Raw genomic sequence first — 20402 nt, forward strand, 5'->3', positions numbered from 1 at the left:
TCTCAACAACTCTTTCAAGTGTGCTTGTAGAGAGGCAGAGGTCTGGAGTAGGAGGAAAGGGGGCCCACAGGTCTCTGTTTGTGATTCTGTTCATGGGGAAGGCAAATTCACCTTCCTTGGTGCTCAACACCCTAATCATTCACCTCTTGTCTTTGTTGGGTAACTAGGCTAATCTCTCTCTCTCTCTCACACACACATACTCTTTGTCTCTCTCTCTCTCTCTCATAGTACTTAAAACTATAAACTAAAGCAACAGAGTCCACCTTAATTCATAAAAGTGTTGTGCATGATCTAAGCTTACCCTGGTATTATGAGCTTAGCACAATGCCAGATCCATAGAATAAATTCAATAAATGTCAGCTACTTGGACAAAATTATTGTTTTGTTTGGGGTTTTTCATTGGGGATTACTGGATGTAATAAAGTACAAATAGGTCCATAGTTCATTGTGTAGTGTCAGAATGTTTACCAGAAAAAAAAAAAATCCAACTATCCTGTTCTTACAAGGTGTCACCAGCCATGTATGCATGCTTGTAGCTGCTACACAGGCTTCAGGCATTGGGATTTTTAATACCTTAGAAAATATGGCCCTGCTCTGACCCATGCGGCTTGGTTGGTTGGGCATCATCCCTCGAAGCAAAAGGTCACCAGTTCAATTTCTGGTCCAGTGCACATGCCTGGGCTGCAGGTTCAGTCCCAGTAGGGGCAAGTTCGAGAGGCAATCAATTGATATTTCTCTCCTTCTCTTTTCTCCCTCCATCCCTTCCTCTCTCTCTAAAAATTAATAATAAAATCTTTAAAAAAGAAAATATGGCCCTGGCTGTGTGGCTCAGTTGGAGCATTGTTCTGCACACCCAAATTTGCTGGTTTGATTTCCAGTCTCTCTCTCTCTCTCTCTCTCAAAATCAATGGAAACATGTCCATGGGTGAGGATTTAAAAAAAAAAAATTGGTTGGTGTATCTCTCTACACCATACCCCTCTCCTTTCTTGGAGAGTGAATAAAAACTTCATTCTCTACAAAAAAAATTTTTTTAAAGACAAAATGCAGTAATTCCATACTGTTTTATTTTGCTTTTAAGTTGGCAGAGAGGCTGTTTGTATATACATGTGCAATGACATGCTCTCTGTATTTATGTATAAGTCCTTCATCTCTTTTGAATACTCTGTTAATTTCTGAAAGATTTTTAGGGAAGCTTTGTCAAGTTATGCATACTACATCCACTTTCCCAAGTCCATTGCATTTGTTGGTCTTTCATTTCATTTCATTACATAAAAGTTTGAAAAAATCTTTTAGTCTTCTCTTGTCACTGATGATAGCTTTCAGTGCTTTAACAGGGACTCAGGAGAGCTTAACATATATACCCCCATCTTTACCGGAATAAATATACAACTCTACATTCTTTTGGTTATTTTAAGAAAGCTGCAAGGTACGGATGGTGGTTACCCCTTTTCCAACAATGCTATCTACCTAAACCAACAACATTTGTTAAACGCTAGTTTATTTCCTACTACTATATTATTTTTGGTTTGTCATATACGTACTAAGGTTCCTATAAGGAAATGAATCTCTCACTCAGTCAAATTATCTGCTCTTTAATCTAACACAACTTAGATAACTGTGGCTTTGTGATGCGCAAAGGCATTAATTTTCTTTTTAACACATCTACTATACCAAGAGAAACAGCAACCTCAGAAGCTCAGAGGGCTCTGTGTATCCAATAGCCTAACAGCTAGGAATCTAGACACAATCAGCATTAATATCACTCAGCTCACTGGGTTTCTTCAGAAAATACCCAAGTGTTACTTTTTAAAAGCTTTTCCACCTGTATTCCTATCCCCAAGTCCTCATCTACTCAGGCTGAAGTTTTAAAGTATTTATAAGTTTCACTGCCATTATTCAGACATTACAGGTGATAAAATGCTGCACATAGCACTGTTGAAATAGTCAGACTGATGGCTAGTCTGAGAAAAAGAGGCTCAGCTGTCATTTAAAGGGTGCATGACACTACCAAAAAAAGGTGCTCAGGCTGTATAATTTCATGAATATAATGAGATGGTTGGAGCCTGACAGAATTTCATTTTAAGTAGTCTATTCCACACTGAAAGATAAACCCTCTTTAAAATTCTTATATTAAGAGCCAAGCTTTCTTAACTTGCTTCATAAGCTAAGTCCAAAGGGTACATTCAATGTGACATCTATGAGAGTTAATATCATATTCTTATACCTCAACTGACTGGAACGTGATTTTGACTCAGACTAAAATTTGTTTAAAAAAAAATTAATCTTCATTAGTCACTTTCTCGTAGAAAGCTTTAAAACTGAGGGCAAATAAATTAAACGGAGAGAATGGGCTGGTCAGAAAAAATTTAAAGATACCACTTCATATATAACATGAGAATCATATTCAGGCTTTCTCCTTGTTCTCTTACTCTTTTTAGTCTCAGAGCAATTTTCAGTTAAGTCTATCCACCCAGATTGTTCATTTATTTCACCTTGGAGATATTTTATTACTCTCAGTATGGAGAGCAATTTTACCTAAAAAGTTACTAAGTATAAGAGTTATATAACATCCTAATGATGTCATTTCTTTAAGAAAGAGTTGACTCTGAAGATTTAAACAATGTCTAAGACAGGGGTCTGCAAACTGTGTATGGCCCATGGGCCAATCCCACCCACAACATGCTTTTGTAAATAAGTTTTATTGGAACAGAACAATGCCTGTTTGTTTATGTATGGTTTACGGCTGCTTCTGTTACAAAGGTAGTGCTAAATAGTTGCGATGCAGACCACATGGCCCACAAAGCAGACAGCATTTATATTTCCTGTCTGGCTCTGTACAGAAAAAGTTTGCTGAACCTTGGAATGGAACAAGTGTGCATAATCAAACTATACCTTCTGAATGAAGACTGTGACAATACAACAACCATAAAGCTGCACATGATTTTAATATGCTAGACATATGCAAATTCAAATATCTGATTGTCTTGTAGGTTTATTTATTTAAATGCAAGGGTCTTTTTTTTAAAGAACTGTGTATTATATCCTTTATTAATTTTTTAAAAGATTTTATTTATTTACTTTCAGAAACAGGGGAAGGGAAGGAGAAAGACAGAGAAATATCAATGTGTGAGAGATACATTGATCGGTTGCTTCTCACATATTCCCAATCCGAGACTCAGCCCACAACCTGGGCATGTGCCCTGACTGGGAATCAAACCAGTGACCTTTCAGTTCACAGGCTGACGCTCAATCCACTGAGCCACACCAGCCAGGGCAGACTGTCGTCTAGGTTTATTTCTCACCTGTGAGATATCTGCGTAAGTCTGTTGTCTGTCTTAATATTTTTAATCTACAAAGCTTCCTAAGCAAACTTCTACAGTGCCTGATTGAGATTTTCCCAAATCAGTTCATGGGAATGTGAAAGTTATGTGAAACTGACGTCCAAATTCTAAATGTAAATACGTCACAAAATTAAGCAAAGGAGCATCCACTGGTTAGTATAGTCAAAGTAGGGGTTGAGATTCTGATAGGAAGGAAAGAAGAAACCACTCCAAGTACTAAATTCTCACCATGTATAACATGAAACAGATACTAGATGTTAGCTATGACAGCAGGGAATATATATTGAATAACCCCACTGTGTATGGTTCCATACTGTGTATGTCATAAAACAGGGGAAAAACAATGTTCCACTTTCTATAGCTTCTCTAGAAACAAATAATAACAAACAATGCACTATATATTTTTTAATATCATTAACTGAAGCAACTCAAAAAAAACCAACAAAACACCTATTAAAATACTGTAAATTCACGCCCTGGCCTGATGGCTCAATTGGTTGGAGCATCGTCCCCTGAACCAAAGGGCTGCAGGTTTGATCCTCGGTCAGGGCACATATCTAGGTTGCAGGATCTATCCCTGGTTGGGGTACATGTGGCAGGCAACCCACTGAGGTTTCTCTCTCACATCGATTGTTTCTGTCAGTCTCTCTCCCTTTCTCTCTCTCTAAAATCAATTAAAAAAAAACGTATCTTTGGATGAGGATTAAAAAATAAGTAAATAAATAAAACATACTCAAGAAATTCTAAATGCTGTTTCAATTATAGTCAATGTGTTTAGTATGTAATTTTGAAGTTCTTTTTCAGTTTATCTTACTTAATGGCTAACTTCCAAGGAATCCTATTTTACCTTCTCATCAGTCTTAGAATTCCTGGTATATTTGTTGAACATGTAGAAATTTCAGAAATATCTGCATCTGAATGGCAGCATAGAAGCAGTGGCAACCACGCAAGAGAAAAAGTCTTCAAAATCTTCCGTGGTCAAGTGACAGGCCCCAAGCAAGGGAAAACTGACCAGACTAGCTATTTAGCTAAACATCTTGACTTGCGTAATAAGTTGTATAGTAAAAGTGAAAGGCTGACACTCCTAGTAATCAAGTCATATTCCTGCAGGCTTAGAGGAAGGAAGCATCAAAGAAATGGGAGAAAGAAAAACAAGCGGCCCCCTTTAGTATCAGTTTGCAGAGAAGCTCAGTGCTTTAAGTTTGGCTAATGTAATTCATCAGTGGGTCGACGTGAAAATTTGGGCCTATAGCTATTCTGATGAGCTCCCTTGAGTAAAGCCCACTGGTCAGCTGAAAAGCAAAGAAGTATGGCAAACGAAATTACCTGGGGAAGACTCAGTATCATTCAACTTTTTCCAGCAGATGCAGTTTATAACTCCAGTGCTATCATCCACTGCAAGAGAAGTGTAAAAGATTAGAACAGAGACTTGGGCATTGCTGGTGAATCAGCACATTGTGATTGCATTAGGCCATACTGAAAGATGGCCTTTTCCAATAGTCTGGTTGGGCAAACCCCTTATTAAATTCTCCTTCCACCTTTAGACATAATGTCTCACCCTACACCAGTGGGAACTGCTTGTCTGCAATGTCAAAGTGATACATGAGCCCAGTGGAATGCAGTCAACGTTTCACTCACCCTGCACCTCGAGAGTACTTAGGATTCTTGGCTACAACTCTCCGAAAAATGGTGCCCTCGGGAAGTTAAGAGCAAAAATTCCAATGACTGCTAATGCAGAAAAAGCAGCCTCGTTCTCCTACCCAGCAACAAGAGAGCGTCATGTGATCTGTGGCTAGAGACGCTCAGAGTGCAGCCTCCCACCATCATTTGCTCTTCCACTAGCCTGCCGACTCACCTCGACAAAGCATCCAAGCTTCGGGGGGGTATAAGGAAAGCTTAGCACACCACAGAAGGGCGAAGTTTTATTTTCATAATAAAAAAAATCATTACATCTTGGTCACACAAACAATACTGGTCTGCCTTATTTTATTCCTAGTGCAAAAAAAAAAAAAAAATCAAAGAATTCTCATTGCACTTGGATTTATAACTGTAGAGGTATTTGGAAATGTTTGCTTTGGGATGGTAGGTGTTTTCTTTTTGCTTAATTTTTGAAAAACTCAGAGCAGAGGTTGTTAAACATGGGGTCAGTGGGCTTAATGATTTTTTAAAAAGTCATCAGCTAGCCTGTTGCAAAAGCAAATGTAACATATGGGAAACATAGGGCAAAATTTTTTTATTGCTGGTTTAAATCTGTGGAAAGCTGAAACCGAGAACAAGACTTCTTACATGAAAATAAATTCTAGATGGATTTTATTTTATTAAGTGTAGTATAGGCAAACATAAGAAGATGAGGAAAAAATTTGGGTGAATACTGTTCAACCTTGGGCTTTCGGTTAGTAAGGAGAGACTTCTTAGAGCAGATTTAAAAGTCAGAGCTCATTTTTTAAAGTCTGATATTTTTGACCAACTAAAAACCTAATACTGTATAGCAATGTTCCAAATGATGGGGTTAGTGTCTTAAATATATAGAGCTCATACAAATTAATATGGAAAAGACCAAAACCACAGAGAAAAAGTACCCCCCCCAAAAGAATATCCAGTCCATGGAAGATATTTTAAAAATGGCCACTAAACATATGTCAGCACATTAAATTCACTAGTTACCAGAAAACAGGAAACAAATTTAAATGATTTCCTCAACTACTAGAATGACAAATATTAAAAATACTGATATCCTCATGTTAGTTGTTAGAGAGACTGTAAATCTGTATCAAATTTATAAAGAGCAAGCTTGAAACTATGTATTAAATTTTAAAATGTATACAGTATATCCTTTGACTTAACATTGCCTTACAGTAATTTATCCTAAGGAGAAAAACAGAATACAAAGATAGATACATCTTGTATAAGGCCATTCACTGTAATATTATTTGCAGTACTAGAAGTTGAAAATAACCTAAATGTTTATAAATATGGAACTGGTTAAATAAATTACAGTGGCATAGTATATGAGAATAAAAAGTTATAATAAAGACTGTTCATTGTTGTTAAGATATTCATGCTTCACTGTAAAACAGAAATTGTATATATAATCTTAAGTATAATCTAATTTACATAAAACATTAAATAGTGTATTTTGACAAAAATGATTTTAAGCCATTAAAATGCTAATAGCAGTTTCTTTTGGAGCATGGGGAAGGAACCCCATATTCAATGTACACACAGACTGTAAGCCTAATTTCCAAACTATTAAGAGAAGGAAATGTAAATAAGAGTAATGAGGAAATAGGCATATTTCTTCAATATTAGGAACATTTTAGAAATATTAGGAAGGATGTTCACTCAAACACTGACATTGGTTTTTTTTTTACAGATTTACAGGGTTTCACATGAGTTTTATGTATTTATTAAAAATTTCTCTAGCTTTAAATTTTATTTTGTAATGAGTTCAGCTTCACAATTTTATGAAGCAAAAAAGTGAGTAAGGATGTTTTCAGCTTAAAAAAATGTGTAACACCTCTCTAGGCATATCACTTCTCTGGACAGTTTAAAATCATGATTTATAATGGAAAGTCAAAAAATGTTAGCACAGGAATATTTGTTCTAGAATATGTGAGATCATTCTGACCTTGACTGTAGTCTCTCAGGACTCTAGGTCTGAGCTTGAGTTGTTGCCAGGTGCTCTGTGTGCTCTGGGCAATGCCATTAAACCTGACTCTGACTTCCTGCTTTGTCACGTCCCCGGGCAGACCCTCTCCTGGCGCCCCAAGGTCTGGATCCTGGAATGCCCCGGAAGGGGAGCATCCTTGAAGGGTTGCGCCAGGTCATTTCCAGCTGGGCAGTGCCGCCTGAGCTGCCGGCCTTTTGTTTCAGCCCTGGGACGGGTCCGTGTGAGCAGGAAGCACCCCCAGCACAGGCCTGCGGTGAGTCAGGCGCAGCAGGACCCAGGACAGCAGGAGTGGCCGCCTGGCAGGTGGCCCGAGAGCCAAGCTGGGCCCGAGGACAGCAGGGAGAGTGCAGCTCTCCCTTGTAACAGGCTCACATGAGTTAAAATTGCAAAGGTGTTTCTACTCAATTATTTCAACCTTCAGATGCTTTCTGTTTTCCCACAGCCCACAGATGTATCATGCTCGCACGACATCCACTCTAAGGGACATGATTACTGGGGAAAACGCACACAAATCACCTTCATCTTTTTATAATTGGACAGAGCTTAAATGAGGCCCTTTTTGGTCACAGACATAATATCTAGGCTAGTTCTAGTGCCAGGACTGATGTCCTCAAACAGCCTCATTTATTTCATTTAAAAAACAGAAAATTAAAACTTAGATGTTGATTGGGTGAGAAAAAATCAAACTGAGTTAAATATGGATTATATAGCACACTGGAGTGGGTAGATACACTGGACCCACCAGTGGAACCTTGAGCACGTAACTGAGCCTCACTTTTCTCATCTATAAAATGGAAATATCTGTCCTTTCTATTTCAAAAAATTAGAGGGAGAATAACATTAAATTATGCATGTGAAAATGCCTTGTAAATTGAAGCCCTGGCCAAGAGGCTCAATTGGTTGGAGCATGATCCCATACACCATTAAAAAAAAAGGCTGAGAGTTAGATCCCTAGTCAGGGCACATACCCAGGTTGTGGGTTTGATCCTCGGTAGGGGTGTATACAGGAGTCAGTGGATCAATGTTTCTTTCTCACATCGATGTTCCTCTCTCTCCCTCTCTCTCCTCCCGCACCCCCCCAACCCCTCTAAAATCAATGAAGATATCCTCAGGTAAGGATTTTAAAAAATGCTTTGTAAACTGAAAGATACTATTATTTCATCACTGGTATTTGCAGAAAAGTACAGTATTGTACTGTAAAGTACTTGCCCATAGCTGGGAATGCTGTAGGAACTTAGTGACTGCTTGTTGAATTGTCTAAAGAAAAATAAAACCAGTATCTTTGGTAAAATTGAGAAGAGATGAGATCCACTAAGGGGATGCCTGACAAGACGATCTATTTTAGAGTTTTAAACATATATATATGCTGGGAAAAAGCAGAGGACATAAGAAAGCTCATCTCACATGTTTTTTTTATAAGCACAAGACAATCATCCTCAGGAAAATGAATACATGTTGAAGGAAAGCAACGATAGTTTATTGGTGAATTATCAGTCACGCACAGACTACCAATGAAATGTTCTTGGTCACTAATTCAACTGCCTGTCTTTCCCAAAGTAGAGCAAAAACACAGATCCAAGGCAACACAACAAAAAATGACAATGTCAATTACAGCAAAGGTTTGGAATTCAGAGTTAGGCTCTCCACAAAATATCTAGTTTGGCTTCTTAACTACAAAGGATCTTAGAGATGCACAAGGCAATGTACTAAAATGCTTACATTAAAACCCAATGACCTGGCTGGTGTGGCTCAGGGGATTGAGAGCAGGCCAGCGAACCAAAGGGTTGCAGGTCCAATTCCTGGTCGGGGCACATGCCTGGGTTGTGGGCCCAGTCCCCAGCAGGGTATGCATAAGAGGCAACCACACATTAATGCTTCTTTCCCTCTCTTTCTCCCTCCTTCCCCTCTGTCTAAAAATAAATAAATACATACATACATAGTGAAACTCAGTGAAAAAAATCAAGACCCTTGACACTAAAATCATATTCTGACAATTGTCTGGTATCCAAAGAAACACTTTAGTTTCCATCATCATAAGGGAAGGGAAATTTTCTGATAATGTGTATTTAGCCCCTTGAATAGCAAAAAGCATTTTTTAAAAAACTTTTCTGGATATAAATCTCTTACAAATTATTTTTCAGACCTCTTTGCCTTTTTAAAGAGTCTACTTTAATCTAGCCTCTTCTTTTTAAAGGTATCAATACAGACATATATTACCATCCTTTGCTATTTATAGCTATGCTCTTAGGTTTCAGATGTCTGTCTCTGATCAACCAATGATCCTAGACTGCCGCGTTTTAATTCTACTTCCTCACTCCCCAGCAGCTGTCCCTTGGCAGTATTCATCAGCATCATTCCTACCTGTTGCCTCATTTTACACATAGTCCATGTCGTGGGCTCCAAGGGGCTCTCAATAGAGGCAAGTGCATGGGGCTTGCTCTGAAAGGCTGGGTTTGTTTTTTTTCAAATTTAGCATTCAGCTAAGTGGGGTCCTTCCACATAAATTGTCAGACACAAATGGTTCTCACCTCCGTAACTGTAGAAAGCATTTTTTTCTCTCACTCCAATAACAGTTCCCAAGATATCTACTTGCTTTATTGGATGCCCGTTGTAAAAAAAAACACCTGAAATGTAAAAAAAAAAAAAAGACAAGGTCTGTATGAGGTATGATTACATTTTCTGTTTCAGACAGTGTTAACTGTGGGGATGGGGATAGGGTGTGTGTCAAAAATCAGTAGCATGCTGCTTGCTGAAATTCCAGACTTAAGAATTGGCCCTTGACATATGGCAAGGCCCAAGAAATCAAATCTTTTCCTTGGGGGTCATATGGAGAAAGCCGGGCTTTACAGAAGCTTGTACCACTACAGAACAAAGAAAACCAGCGTTGCCCAACTGGATTTGGTTAATTTTCCTTCCACTTGTGAAAATGTAATGCATCTCCCTGTAGAACTCTCATAAGGGCCTTGTAAACAGTCATCATATTACAGAACCAAACAGAGCTCTGTGTTTTGAGGGGCTGGAAAAGGAAAAAGAGGAAACCACGAGAAAGGCTTCTTTGGTTCTTTTACTGGTGCTTTTCTAGGAAATCAGTCATCGTTTCTGTGAATAAGCAGTCACATTTTTTTTTTTTAAGATAAGATAATTAGGTTACCAAACACCACGCTTTGGGGCCAACACACTACAGCTCAAAAACTTCTTGAAACTCTATTTCCAAACCCAGATGCAGAGGCCAGCAGGTAGCTTCCCGCCGGCGGAGGGACCTGAGAGGACGAGCCCTCCCTACCCACTAACACCTCGAGGCCTTTTTCGGACTCAGAGTGGACTCCGACAGAGGGACTCCAGGCAGCAGTGAGTCCTCGATGCTGACGCAGGTCCCACTGCTGCCCTGGCTCCTGCAGGCTTCTGTTCTGTGCCCCAACCCCATCCTTACTGGAATTTTTTGGCTTAAGCTACTTGGGTTGTGTTCCTGTTACCTGAAGCTAAAGAGTCCAGACTAAAATCCTTTTTTTCTATCCACTGTGACTGAATTCTTTACTTTCAGAAAGAGGCCATAAACTTTTACATGGTGACTTCCTTTTTGAAAAAGAAAAGAATTGTAAACAGAGAATCAGTTATCACTTCAGGCATTTGGCCACCTCCTCCCACCAACCCCTGGCCAGAATCTTTCTTCTCCACATCCAAGGGGGACCCACAGTCTGAACCACAACACCCTTCAGAAACCCCAGCCTGGCCTCCGCAGACAGCTCCCTGGTTTTCCATGTGGATAAACGGGCTGGGGATGAGCAGGTCCCAGCAGAGGTCCAGGGGACGGACAAGGAGGCTCTGGGCTCCAGTTAGCCAGAAACTCCAGAAGAGTGAGATGTGGTTTGAAGAAAAGGAAACGTGGCAAATTTAGCCAAAGATGGGCCCCTTGGAGGCATACTTCAAAAATATACTTAAGTAAACTAGAGATCGTGCCCAGGGCAACCTTGGGGGCCATGAGCTGCAATGGCAGGGCCACTGTGTCATCACCAGAGAGTCACCCCCAACAAGGAACATTTGGATTGAACGATGACAAACTGGCTCCACAGATAATCCATGAAGTTTTAAGAGCAAGGCAGTCCCAGGTGACTTCCCCCGAGTTCTTACGACTAAAATCCGGGTCTTAGCTACTACCTTTGGAGCGACCCTCAGTGCCGCCACTGCCTGCCTGCGCTGACCAAGCAAAGGAGAGAGGAGGGAGGTCACGATCTTTGCAGACAACCCTTCCTGCTTCTCCGTGTGGCAGGAGGGAAGTTAAAATTGGGAGAATGAGCCTCACACAGGGACATGGGTGGGGAGTCCTCTAGTGAAGTGCACCCCAGCTGCGCCTTGATATGCCCTTGTGCAGAGATCGGCTATGGCATGGCGCAACTCTGGACCTCCAAGTTTGCTATAGGGCAAGCTGGGGCTCACAGTGGCTGGAGCTCCAGGCTGAGCCAGCCCTTTCTGCTTCCCCAAATGCACTGTACAGGTAATAATTCTTTCTGATTGTGCACCGAGCACAGCAAAGTTAGAGAACATTATTTTCTAAAACCTGACTTGTCTCCCCTTCCGCCAGCCCAGCTCATGGTCTGTCATGGTTGTCGGTCAATTTTGTATTAGAGTTGGAACACTCCACACGGCTTCCTGTGGTTAGTTGTGGCCCACAGGGCACTGCCAATCAAGGGCAGAGCTGGGGAGCCCTTCGGACCTATGAGGGCTTACTGCCTGTCTCTGAAATGTCTTTCCAGTAGGTGGTGGAGCCACAGTGGACGTTCTGCTGGTGATGTCTGAAAGCTTCCGGCAGTCCCAGGACCCTTGAGGTTTCCTTGGGGCACCGTGGTGTGTGCTATCTACGGTAGCTGTTACAATAAAGGACCGACATACTTTAAGAAGGTAAAAAGAGCTAGCCAAAAGGCATTATGACTGGCTTGAGCCTATGGAAAAGGTGATGAGAAAATTAGACTAATGACACAAGCCAATAAAGTCCCCAAATCACCAGAAGCCTAGCCATCCAACGTTACCAACTCCATGTTGGGCAATGCTTGATAAAAATCTGAACAGGCCTTCATCTAAGGACACAAGAGACTTTTTTGAAAAATACAGAAAAGGGAGTTAAACTTTCATTTCATGGACTGACAATGGCTCAACTTCAAGGACAGACACAGTCCCTTGAGATGCAAAAAATCCTTCCAATCCCAAGTAAACGAGAGAAAAACAAAAGCATCACAGAACAATGGAGAACAAATTTGGAAGAAAATAACAGACAGGTTGAATAGAAATACTCCAAGAAAATCAACTGAGGAGAAAATACATTGTGCAGAAATAAAGAAATTTCCCAAAGTGTACAGAAACATGAACTATACATATCAGAAGTACAACCTCACAAGAAGGTGGCTGAAGACATGAAAAAAGAATTGGAGAGACCCACTACCTTCTCTGTCCACACAAGATTCTCTTCTATGGGAAAAGAGCTCAAGAAAATTGGATGGCAGCTCTGTTGAAAGCTTGGCGAGCTAAGAAAAGAAAGTAACCACAAGAGATCCTGGCTCATGTTGAGTTAAAGCTGCAACCTTTCCCAAACGGCCCCTTTGTTCCTGTTGCCTTTTGTTCCACACGCAGTCTACAGAAGCCCAAATGGATCAGGGGATCCCTGGGCCATCAGGTCCCCCAGAAGGAGGGTCCTGCTGGGAGGGTCCCCAAATCCAGGGTCACAGGCAGGTCTGATTTAGCTTTCACAGCAGCCAACCCCTGAACAGCTACAATCACAGCAAAACACTTGCCTGTTTTCTCTCTTAAAAGTGCTTTCAATTTATGTTTTTTAGTCTAACTGCTGTTATTGAAGTTTGATAGTAAAATGCCTAAGGAAGTACTTTTAAGATACAGGTGTATATGTTCATTTAATATAATATTTATGAATACATATTTCTACTTTATTGAGCCCTCTAGAATTAGAGAATATAAGTATTGTATTTTGATTTAAATAAGTGATTCAATATTTATCCTGTGGGAGAAAAAGGGCCACATACTAAACCTGATAAGCTCAGGGGAGGCCTGTGTGGCAGCCTTACACAAAGGGTGGTCTGAAATTAAAACTTAGTAACTAAAAGCGGTTCACGGTGGGTAGTCTTGTCCTAGGCCAGTATTTTTCCCTAACAAAGGTCAATCTTTACCTTAACTGAGCTTGCCTGTCCTCATTTTTGCATCTACGATAACATTCCTTTGAAATGTAAAATTTTCTTTTTTCCGGGAGACCGCAAATCCCTCACTGTTATTGTTTCCATGTTAATTGTTAACTATCTTATGCTCACCAGTGTAAAAGTATTTGTCTATCATTTTACCTTTTATCCAAACCCCGAGGCCCCTGCCTTTGCTTTCTCCCTTCTCTGCCTACGTAATCTATCACCAATGATTTTATGTAACCCCCTTAAGTTTTCTCCTTTGATTCTGATGTGAAAAATGAGGTGCTAATCTGCCATTACCTGGATCATTTTCTCAATTGATTGATATTTCGCCTCCTGGCAATTGTTGTCAGTTTGGCCCAAATAAACTCATAAAAATTTTTATAGGTTTGGACGTTTCTTTGGACAATCTTATCCTTAAAGTTTGACATGGATAGAGACTTTGGAATAATAGACAACTTTGGTGTGCTATGAGCTATAAACAAAAAAACAAAACAAAATAAGATGCCCCAAACCTAACCAGCGCCGCCACCACCACCACAGTCAACCCTCGCCATATTTTTAGTTTAACCCTAAATTCACATGCTACTTTAGGGGAGTCTACATTTTGCAGAGCAATGCTGAAGTCACCCAGCATAAGGTCAAATTTCACAGGTTAAGGGCTCAGTCTCCCGTAAGACTGATCTCACTTCAATCGCCAGCCTCAAATTTGGGGGTCTTCAAGCTACCCACACTTTTAACCAACTGGCTACAAATTTGGGAATTCCCATGACTCTAATTAAGTAAGATAATTTGTTAGAATGGCACATAGAACTCAGGAAGGTGCTATACTTACAACTATGATTTTAAAATAAAGGGTACAAATCAAAACTAGCCTAATAAAGAGATGCATAGGACAAGGCCTGGCAGAGTCCAAGCACAAAGCTTCCATGTCCTCAGGGCATATGGATGTATGATTACCAACCATGAAAGCTCACTCAAGCCTCAGAGACCAGGGCTTTTATTTGGGTTTCCTTACGTAGGCTTGACAGCTTAATTTCTAGGCGCTCCCCACTCCCCGCCCCCCACCTCTCAAGGAGTCAGGCTAAGGTCAAAGCAGCTCAAAATTCAACCCTCTTATCAGGAGTTGGTCTTTCAAGCACTAACAACCCCCATCCTGAAATTACCGGGAGGCCCAGCAGGAGGCACTCATTAGCATAAACTCAGGTACAGTTCAAGGGACCACTTGAATGACAAAGACACACCTATCATTCCAGAAATCCAAAGATCTCCCAAGAACCAAGAACAAAGGCCAACCAAATTCTTTCTTATACATTTGTTTCTTGTTTTATCATTCTTGGGTTAACTTTTGTTATTTTGTTTAAGACAGTCTTTGCTGTTTAAATATTTCTAAATTTTACACAATCAAATTAGGAGTCTTTTCTTTATGACCAACCAAACCAGAACAACAACAACAACAAAAAAACACAAAAATTAAAACCTAGACGTGGCCATTTCCCACTCCTAGAACCCTACAGTTTAATCTAAAGATCACTATGTGAAATTAAGGGTGATATCTGCCTCAACCACAAGGTTTCATATTTAAAAACCACATATAGCAAAGGTCACTGGGACCAGTTTTCCTTGATTTGTTGTTAATCCACCGTAAAGTCCTTCACCCACAGGAAGAGTTAAGCCCATCATGCCACTGATACTGAGGCAGGATAGTTAGATATTAGGAGAATTTTTGACAACTGGGAAAAGGGAAACTGAGACCAATGGTTAGACAAATAGGGCCAAACAAGTCAAGCAATTTACAGCCAGTTAATAAGCCACAAGAGCTTTTCTTCCCTAACCAAGGACACATAAGAGCAAATGGTTTATACTTCTCCTCCCTAACCAAAGAGTAAATAGCTTAAATCGACCTGGTCACGGAGATAGATAACAGAAAACCAAATAGTGCCATTAGTGTCAGCCAAACCCAAGGATGAATGAAATCAGGGGAATAAATAACAAACACCCCAATTAGAGTCAAACAAATCTTAGATGGAGGCAAAGCAGACCAGCAAGTGGTTCCTTCCTCTGTGCACTCATTTTGGTGCATCAACATATTAAAAAACACACCTGGAAAGCTGATGAATGCTCTGCTAAAACCCTCTAAGATTCCCACCTGCAAAGGACAAATTAAAAAGTCCGAAGACAAAAGACCCAGTGAGGGGCTCCTTCTGAAGCACACCCATGGTTTCGCTTTCTCTGGTGTGAAATTTATCCTAAACTCTAAGGGTCTCCACTGAGACTTGCAACCTGGGGAACAGCAGGCAGCGGCAGCTCATCCAGGTTTATATCCTGAACCAGTCTCCCAAGGCCCTTTCCCTTTTCTCCGACTTTTCAGTGAGCTATCCCTGCCCTACCTTGGCTGGCTTCTTTCCTATAACCTTTCTAGAGAACCACAGCAGCCCCACCTAGGCTCTCTCCAGTTGCTACTCCTATCCTAGACCTTCTTTGTTTCACTACCCCCAGCTTAAATAAACGTTCTCTCAAAATCACCTGGACTAGTATTGTAAAAGCTTTCCTGCACCAATAAAGAACACACACATTACATGCCTGCCCGAGGCAGATGCACACCAGGCTGGTCCCTTTCCGGTGACAATAATTCCTTGAGCACCTACAGAAGACCTTTAAGCAAGGCTGGCAGTTGGTGTGAATTAATTTCTTCCTGAGGAGATGAGCTATTTAGAAATCCAGACTGTTCTGGAAAATGGACAAATGAGGGGGAGGATGGCTGCCTTCCAAGGAAAAAACAGAGCATTTCCAACAATAATTAGGAAAAAAAGGTGTGGTGAAAAGTCTATAAAAAAGGCTTTGGAATAAGATCATCAAATACATTTGTATACAGAACTGGAAACACACAAAACATTGCCTCATTAAAACTGTGCATACTTGAGATTCTTGACTATTTCTGACTCACAGCTTGCTATTCATTCAAAACTGCAGAGTTTAACCAAACTTCTCATATAACACAGTAAACACGTGAAGATCTAGCCACTGCTATGTGAATTACTTAAATCTATCCTACAGTATATGTTATATTTTTAGGTACGAATATCCTATCTTTATTGACCACCTCTAATTTTTTTAAAAAGTTATTCCTTGAAACTTACACTTATAATGCTTTGTTGTTCCAATTACTATTTGAGGGTCCACTACATGCCAGATACTGTTCTAAACAATGGGATTACATACGTGAACAAGGCAGATGATGTTTATGTTATTTTGATATAAATTCAAAACTTGATGTGAATTCAAAACAAAACCAAACCACACAAGGAAATCAGGTTAATCCCCATTTTTACAAAGAAGCTTTACAGGTGACTCACATCCAGGCCAGGTAAGCGGCACAGTCAGGAAAGGGAGCAAAGCCTAGGGATGCCTCGCCCAGGGAGCTTTCCACCAAGAGCAGGACCAGGAAAAACAACTGAGTGTGTTTAAATATGAAAGACTTCAAGCCTGGTAAACACACACACACACACACACACACACACACACTCATCAGTACAAAGGTTACTCCCCCAAACATCTATTTTAAAAAAGATTTAGACTGTTTTTAACTTGCATAAAAATAATCTCATCTGAGGGTCAGGGCTAAGTCATTTCCAAAGTCCGCAGGAGGGAAGGCTTTCCTGAAAGCCCTAAGCCCCAAGCCCCTGATTTCTGCATCTTTCGGAGAGAGTGGGGTACAGATGCACGGCAGGGCATCCACCAGGGGACCTGCCACATACCTGGCACCTGGCGGGACTCTTTCAAGTCCAGGATATCCCTGATGTAGAGTTTTGCAAAGGCCAGAAACACAGGATCCAAACCCCACCAGAGGGAAGGGGTCTCCTCTTCACACCCGCTGGTTTCCGACTGCATCGGTAGGCTGGGCGGTGGCTTCCAGCCAGCCCTAAAAGACTCTCATCGCTGAGTCGAGAATCTAGACAGGAGACACAAAGTCAGGATGCTAAGCGGTAAACGTGGGCGAAACAGGCATGGCCCCAAGCTGTTCCTGAGCGAGCATCCAGGGCTCTGCCAGGAGTAAACCCAGGCGTCCAGGACCTGTCAAGACGCACGCCACGGGCTTGAGTTAACAGGCGCTCCCTGTGGAGGACCCAAGAACTCCTTCTGGCTCTCCCCCTGGAATCACCTCTGCGCCACGGGAGTGTGTCTCCTTCCCCACGAGTTGAACACCAACTTTTCACTTTGAGGGGATAAGGCCACAAGTGGTGTACCCTGAAACCCCTTTAATGGGCGGGGTCCAGAAAGGAATTGGCGCCCTTGTGGCCATTCAAGGGTTGGGCACAGTGGGAGTATCTGTCCACCAGCCTGCTCATGCACGTTCCGGCTTCCCGGAAGAAACTGAAATACAAAGCGGAAACGAAGAACAGACTTGCACGTCTGCTTCCCCCGCCCCTCTCGCCCGGTCACACCCGCGCTCGCGCCCGCGCCGCCGGCCCTCCGGTCCCCGGAGCGCGCAGGCGCAGCCCTTCCGGCAAATGGAATCTCTGAAGTTCCGGCGGGGGCCGACACAGCCTGCAGCGCGGGATCAAGGCTCAGTTCTCCACCCAGGCCTTTCCACCCGGCGGTCCGCGGCCACGCCCCGCGGCCACGCCCCTTCTGTGCCTCGCCGCGGCTCCTCCCCACACTCTCTTCCTCTTTTCCAGGTGCCTGCGGTTTGCACCGCGCGCGTTTGACTCTGGCAGTGCTTAGGTTCCTCCACCCGCCCGAACCCCGCGGGCCTCCTTAAGGAACGCAGAGCCCAAATCTCCAAGACCTTGGGAGGTGGCCTTGAAATTTCTGCTGCCTAAACCCCGCCCGCAAGTCATCCTTTCAGTACCCTTCCCACCCCCAGCTGCTGGTGAGGCCCTAAGCCAAGACCTGAGTTGGGACTGGGGTTCGCACAGCTCTTTTTTTTTTTTTTTGCGGGGCTGGGCGGGGATGGAGTGCAGGGGTGTTCCTGTTGTATTAAATAAAGGAGTAAATAAAGCAATACCAAAAGCAGGTTTATGTACACTTGGTAAATGGTCTAACACGCGCGTTGGGACTCTACAGTCTGACTTGGAGATAACGTTAGTATCTAAATTTGACCCAGGGTGTGACCCGAGGTTCTCCTCTTACTGTCTACACTCTGGAGTGTTATACATTTAAGAATTTTGAAAAGCTGACATTTTGGTGAATTATGGCCACCTTGACAGCGCTTGTACCCAGTAGTCCTAATTTAAAATGAGTGTAGATAGCCAGCTCCACTCCCATAAATAAATAAGCTACATCATGACATTACTTGAGATGGCAAGAGTTCTTCCTAATTTACAGGGACTCTAATACAGCAGGAGTACACGTCATTTTGGCAGGCCACTCCTGGGGGCGGTAGGTGGTGGCCAAAGAGTTAATTGCTACACCATTTAGCAGAGAAGGAACTTCAAGCAGCTGGAATGGAAAATGTGTGTCATTAGAATGATGGCATTTAATTACATCCCTGGCCACTGAAGAAGCTAAAAAACGGAGTCCTTGGTGAAGTACAGCATTGCCCAGATTCTACTGCAATGAACAGGTGGGTCTGTGGAGTTGAAGGTTTAATGAAGAGAAGACACCCATCCTAGCAGGGGAGGGGCTCTCCTGGAGCAATAACCCCCAGGAGGACATCTGGTATCAGAGTGCTTCCAGCCGACCTGTCCGATAGGAGAGACAGGCTGGGCGACATTTTCCTGACTGCACACATCTTCTCCAGGGTGGAACCCAGGAAGGAAATCACTGCTGGGTGTACTCAGAGCCTGGGAAGGTTTCAGGAATGACTCTCGTGGCTTTCAGGGGCAGAGTGCTAGAAACAAGGGCCTTTGAGGACTCCATGCTTACTGCCAGCCTTGGTGAGGGCGGAGGGGTTGGCAGTGCGCACCATGAGGAAGGAGGTGGTGGTGAGCAGAGCAGACCACCCTTGCAGTAATCTTTTAAAAGGAAGGCAGGGCTTCTTGGAGTCTAGGGATGCTTCTTTTGATCAAAACATGGAGTCAGTTGCATCTGAAACCTAAGGTAAGATGTGGAGCAGAATTTCCAGACTGCAGAAACATCTAGAAGAGTTTGGAAGGATCTTCTTCCCTGACATCTATTATTAGGACAGATTCCAGTTTCCCCAAAGCACTGCCTAGAAGTGGGCAAAGTGAGTCCTGAAACCATAAATACTGGAGGGCTCTTCAGCTTGGGATTTCAGAAACCTGTAAAGCAGATATTTCAAAACCCAATAGTCTCTCACAGAACTAGAATATATATTTCAAAAATTTATATGGAACCACAAAAGGCCCTGATTAGGAATTGCGATTCTGAGAAAGAAAAACCAAGTTGGAGGAATCACACTATCTGGTATCAAACTATATGTAAGACCATAGTAATCAAAACAGCATGGGACAGACATAAAAGGAGACACACAGATCAAATGAATAGAATAGAGATCCCAGAAATAAACCCACAACTTTATAGTCAATTAATGTTTGACCGAGGAATCAGGCACATACAATGGCATTGGGAAAATTGATAGATATGTGCAGAAAAGTGAAACTAGACCACCTTCTTATGCCACACACAAGAATAAATTCAAAATGGATTAAAGATTTAAATCTTTAGACCCAAAAACCATAAAAATCCTAGAAAAAAACATAGGCAGTAAAATCTCAGACATTGCTTGTAGCAATATTTTATCTGATGTATCATCTCCTCAGGCAAGGAAACAAAAGAAAAAATAAACCAATGAGACTACATCAAACTAAAAAGTTTTTGCACAGCAAAGGAAACCATCAACAAAATAAAAAGACAACCCATGGAATGAGAGAACATATTTGCTGATACATCTGATAAGGGGTCAATAGCCAAAATTTATAAAGAACTTATAAAACTCAACACCAAACAACTCCAAACAGTGTAATTTAAAAATGGGCAAAGGATCTGAATAGACACTTCTTCAAAGAAGACATATGAAAAGATGCTCAACGTCAGTAATCACAGGAGAAATGCAAATTAAAACCACAATGAAATACCACGTAACACCGGTCAGAATGGCTATCATCAATAAATCAACAAAAAACAAGTACTAGTGAGAATGTGGAGAAAGGGCAGCCCCTTTGCACTGTTGGTGGGGATGAAGATTGGTACAACCGCTGTGAAAAGCAGTATTAAAATTCTGTATCAAAAGATTGAAAAGGGAA

General features: G+C 41.7%; 1 protein-coding gene across 4 annotated transcripts in view; it reads right to left on the reverse strand.

The window, feature by feature from the left end:
• STN1 (STN1 subunit of CST complex) overlaps positions 1–17552 on the reverse strand; it is a 38530-nt gene extending 20978 nt beyond the window's left edge. For 3 of the 4 annotated variants that reach the window (XM_054581464.1, XM_054581463.1, XM_054581461.1), the window contains exons 1-4: positions 17357–17552; positions 16953–17146; positions 9541–9636; positions 4669–4737 (exon numbers count right to left, since the gene is read on the reverse strand). In XM_054581464.1, coding sequence (XP_054437439.1) covers positions 4669–4737; positions 9541–9636; positions 16953–17085 — 298 coding nt within the window. In that variant the 5' untranslated portion in view covers positions 17086–17146; positions 17357–17552. The remainder of the gene's footprint in view (positions 1–4668; positions 4738–9540; positions 9637–16952; positions 17147–17356) is intronic. The other variant, XM_054581462.1, reaches the window with a different exon arrangement.
• Between the last annotated feature and the right edge of the window lie 2850 nt (positions 17553–20402).

This window comes from Pteronotus mesoamericanus, unplaced genomic scaffold (genome assembly GCF_021234165.1).
Source record: "Pteronotus mesoamericanus isolate MK-2021 breed Mesoamerican mustached bat unplaced genomic scaffold, CSHL_Meso_final contig_657, whole genome shotgun sequence".
Lineage (NCBI taxonomy): Eukaryota > Metazoa > Chordata > Mammalia > Chiroptera > Mormoopidae > Pteronotus > Pteronotus mesoamericanus.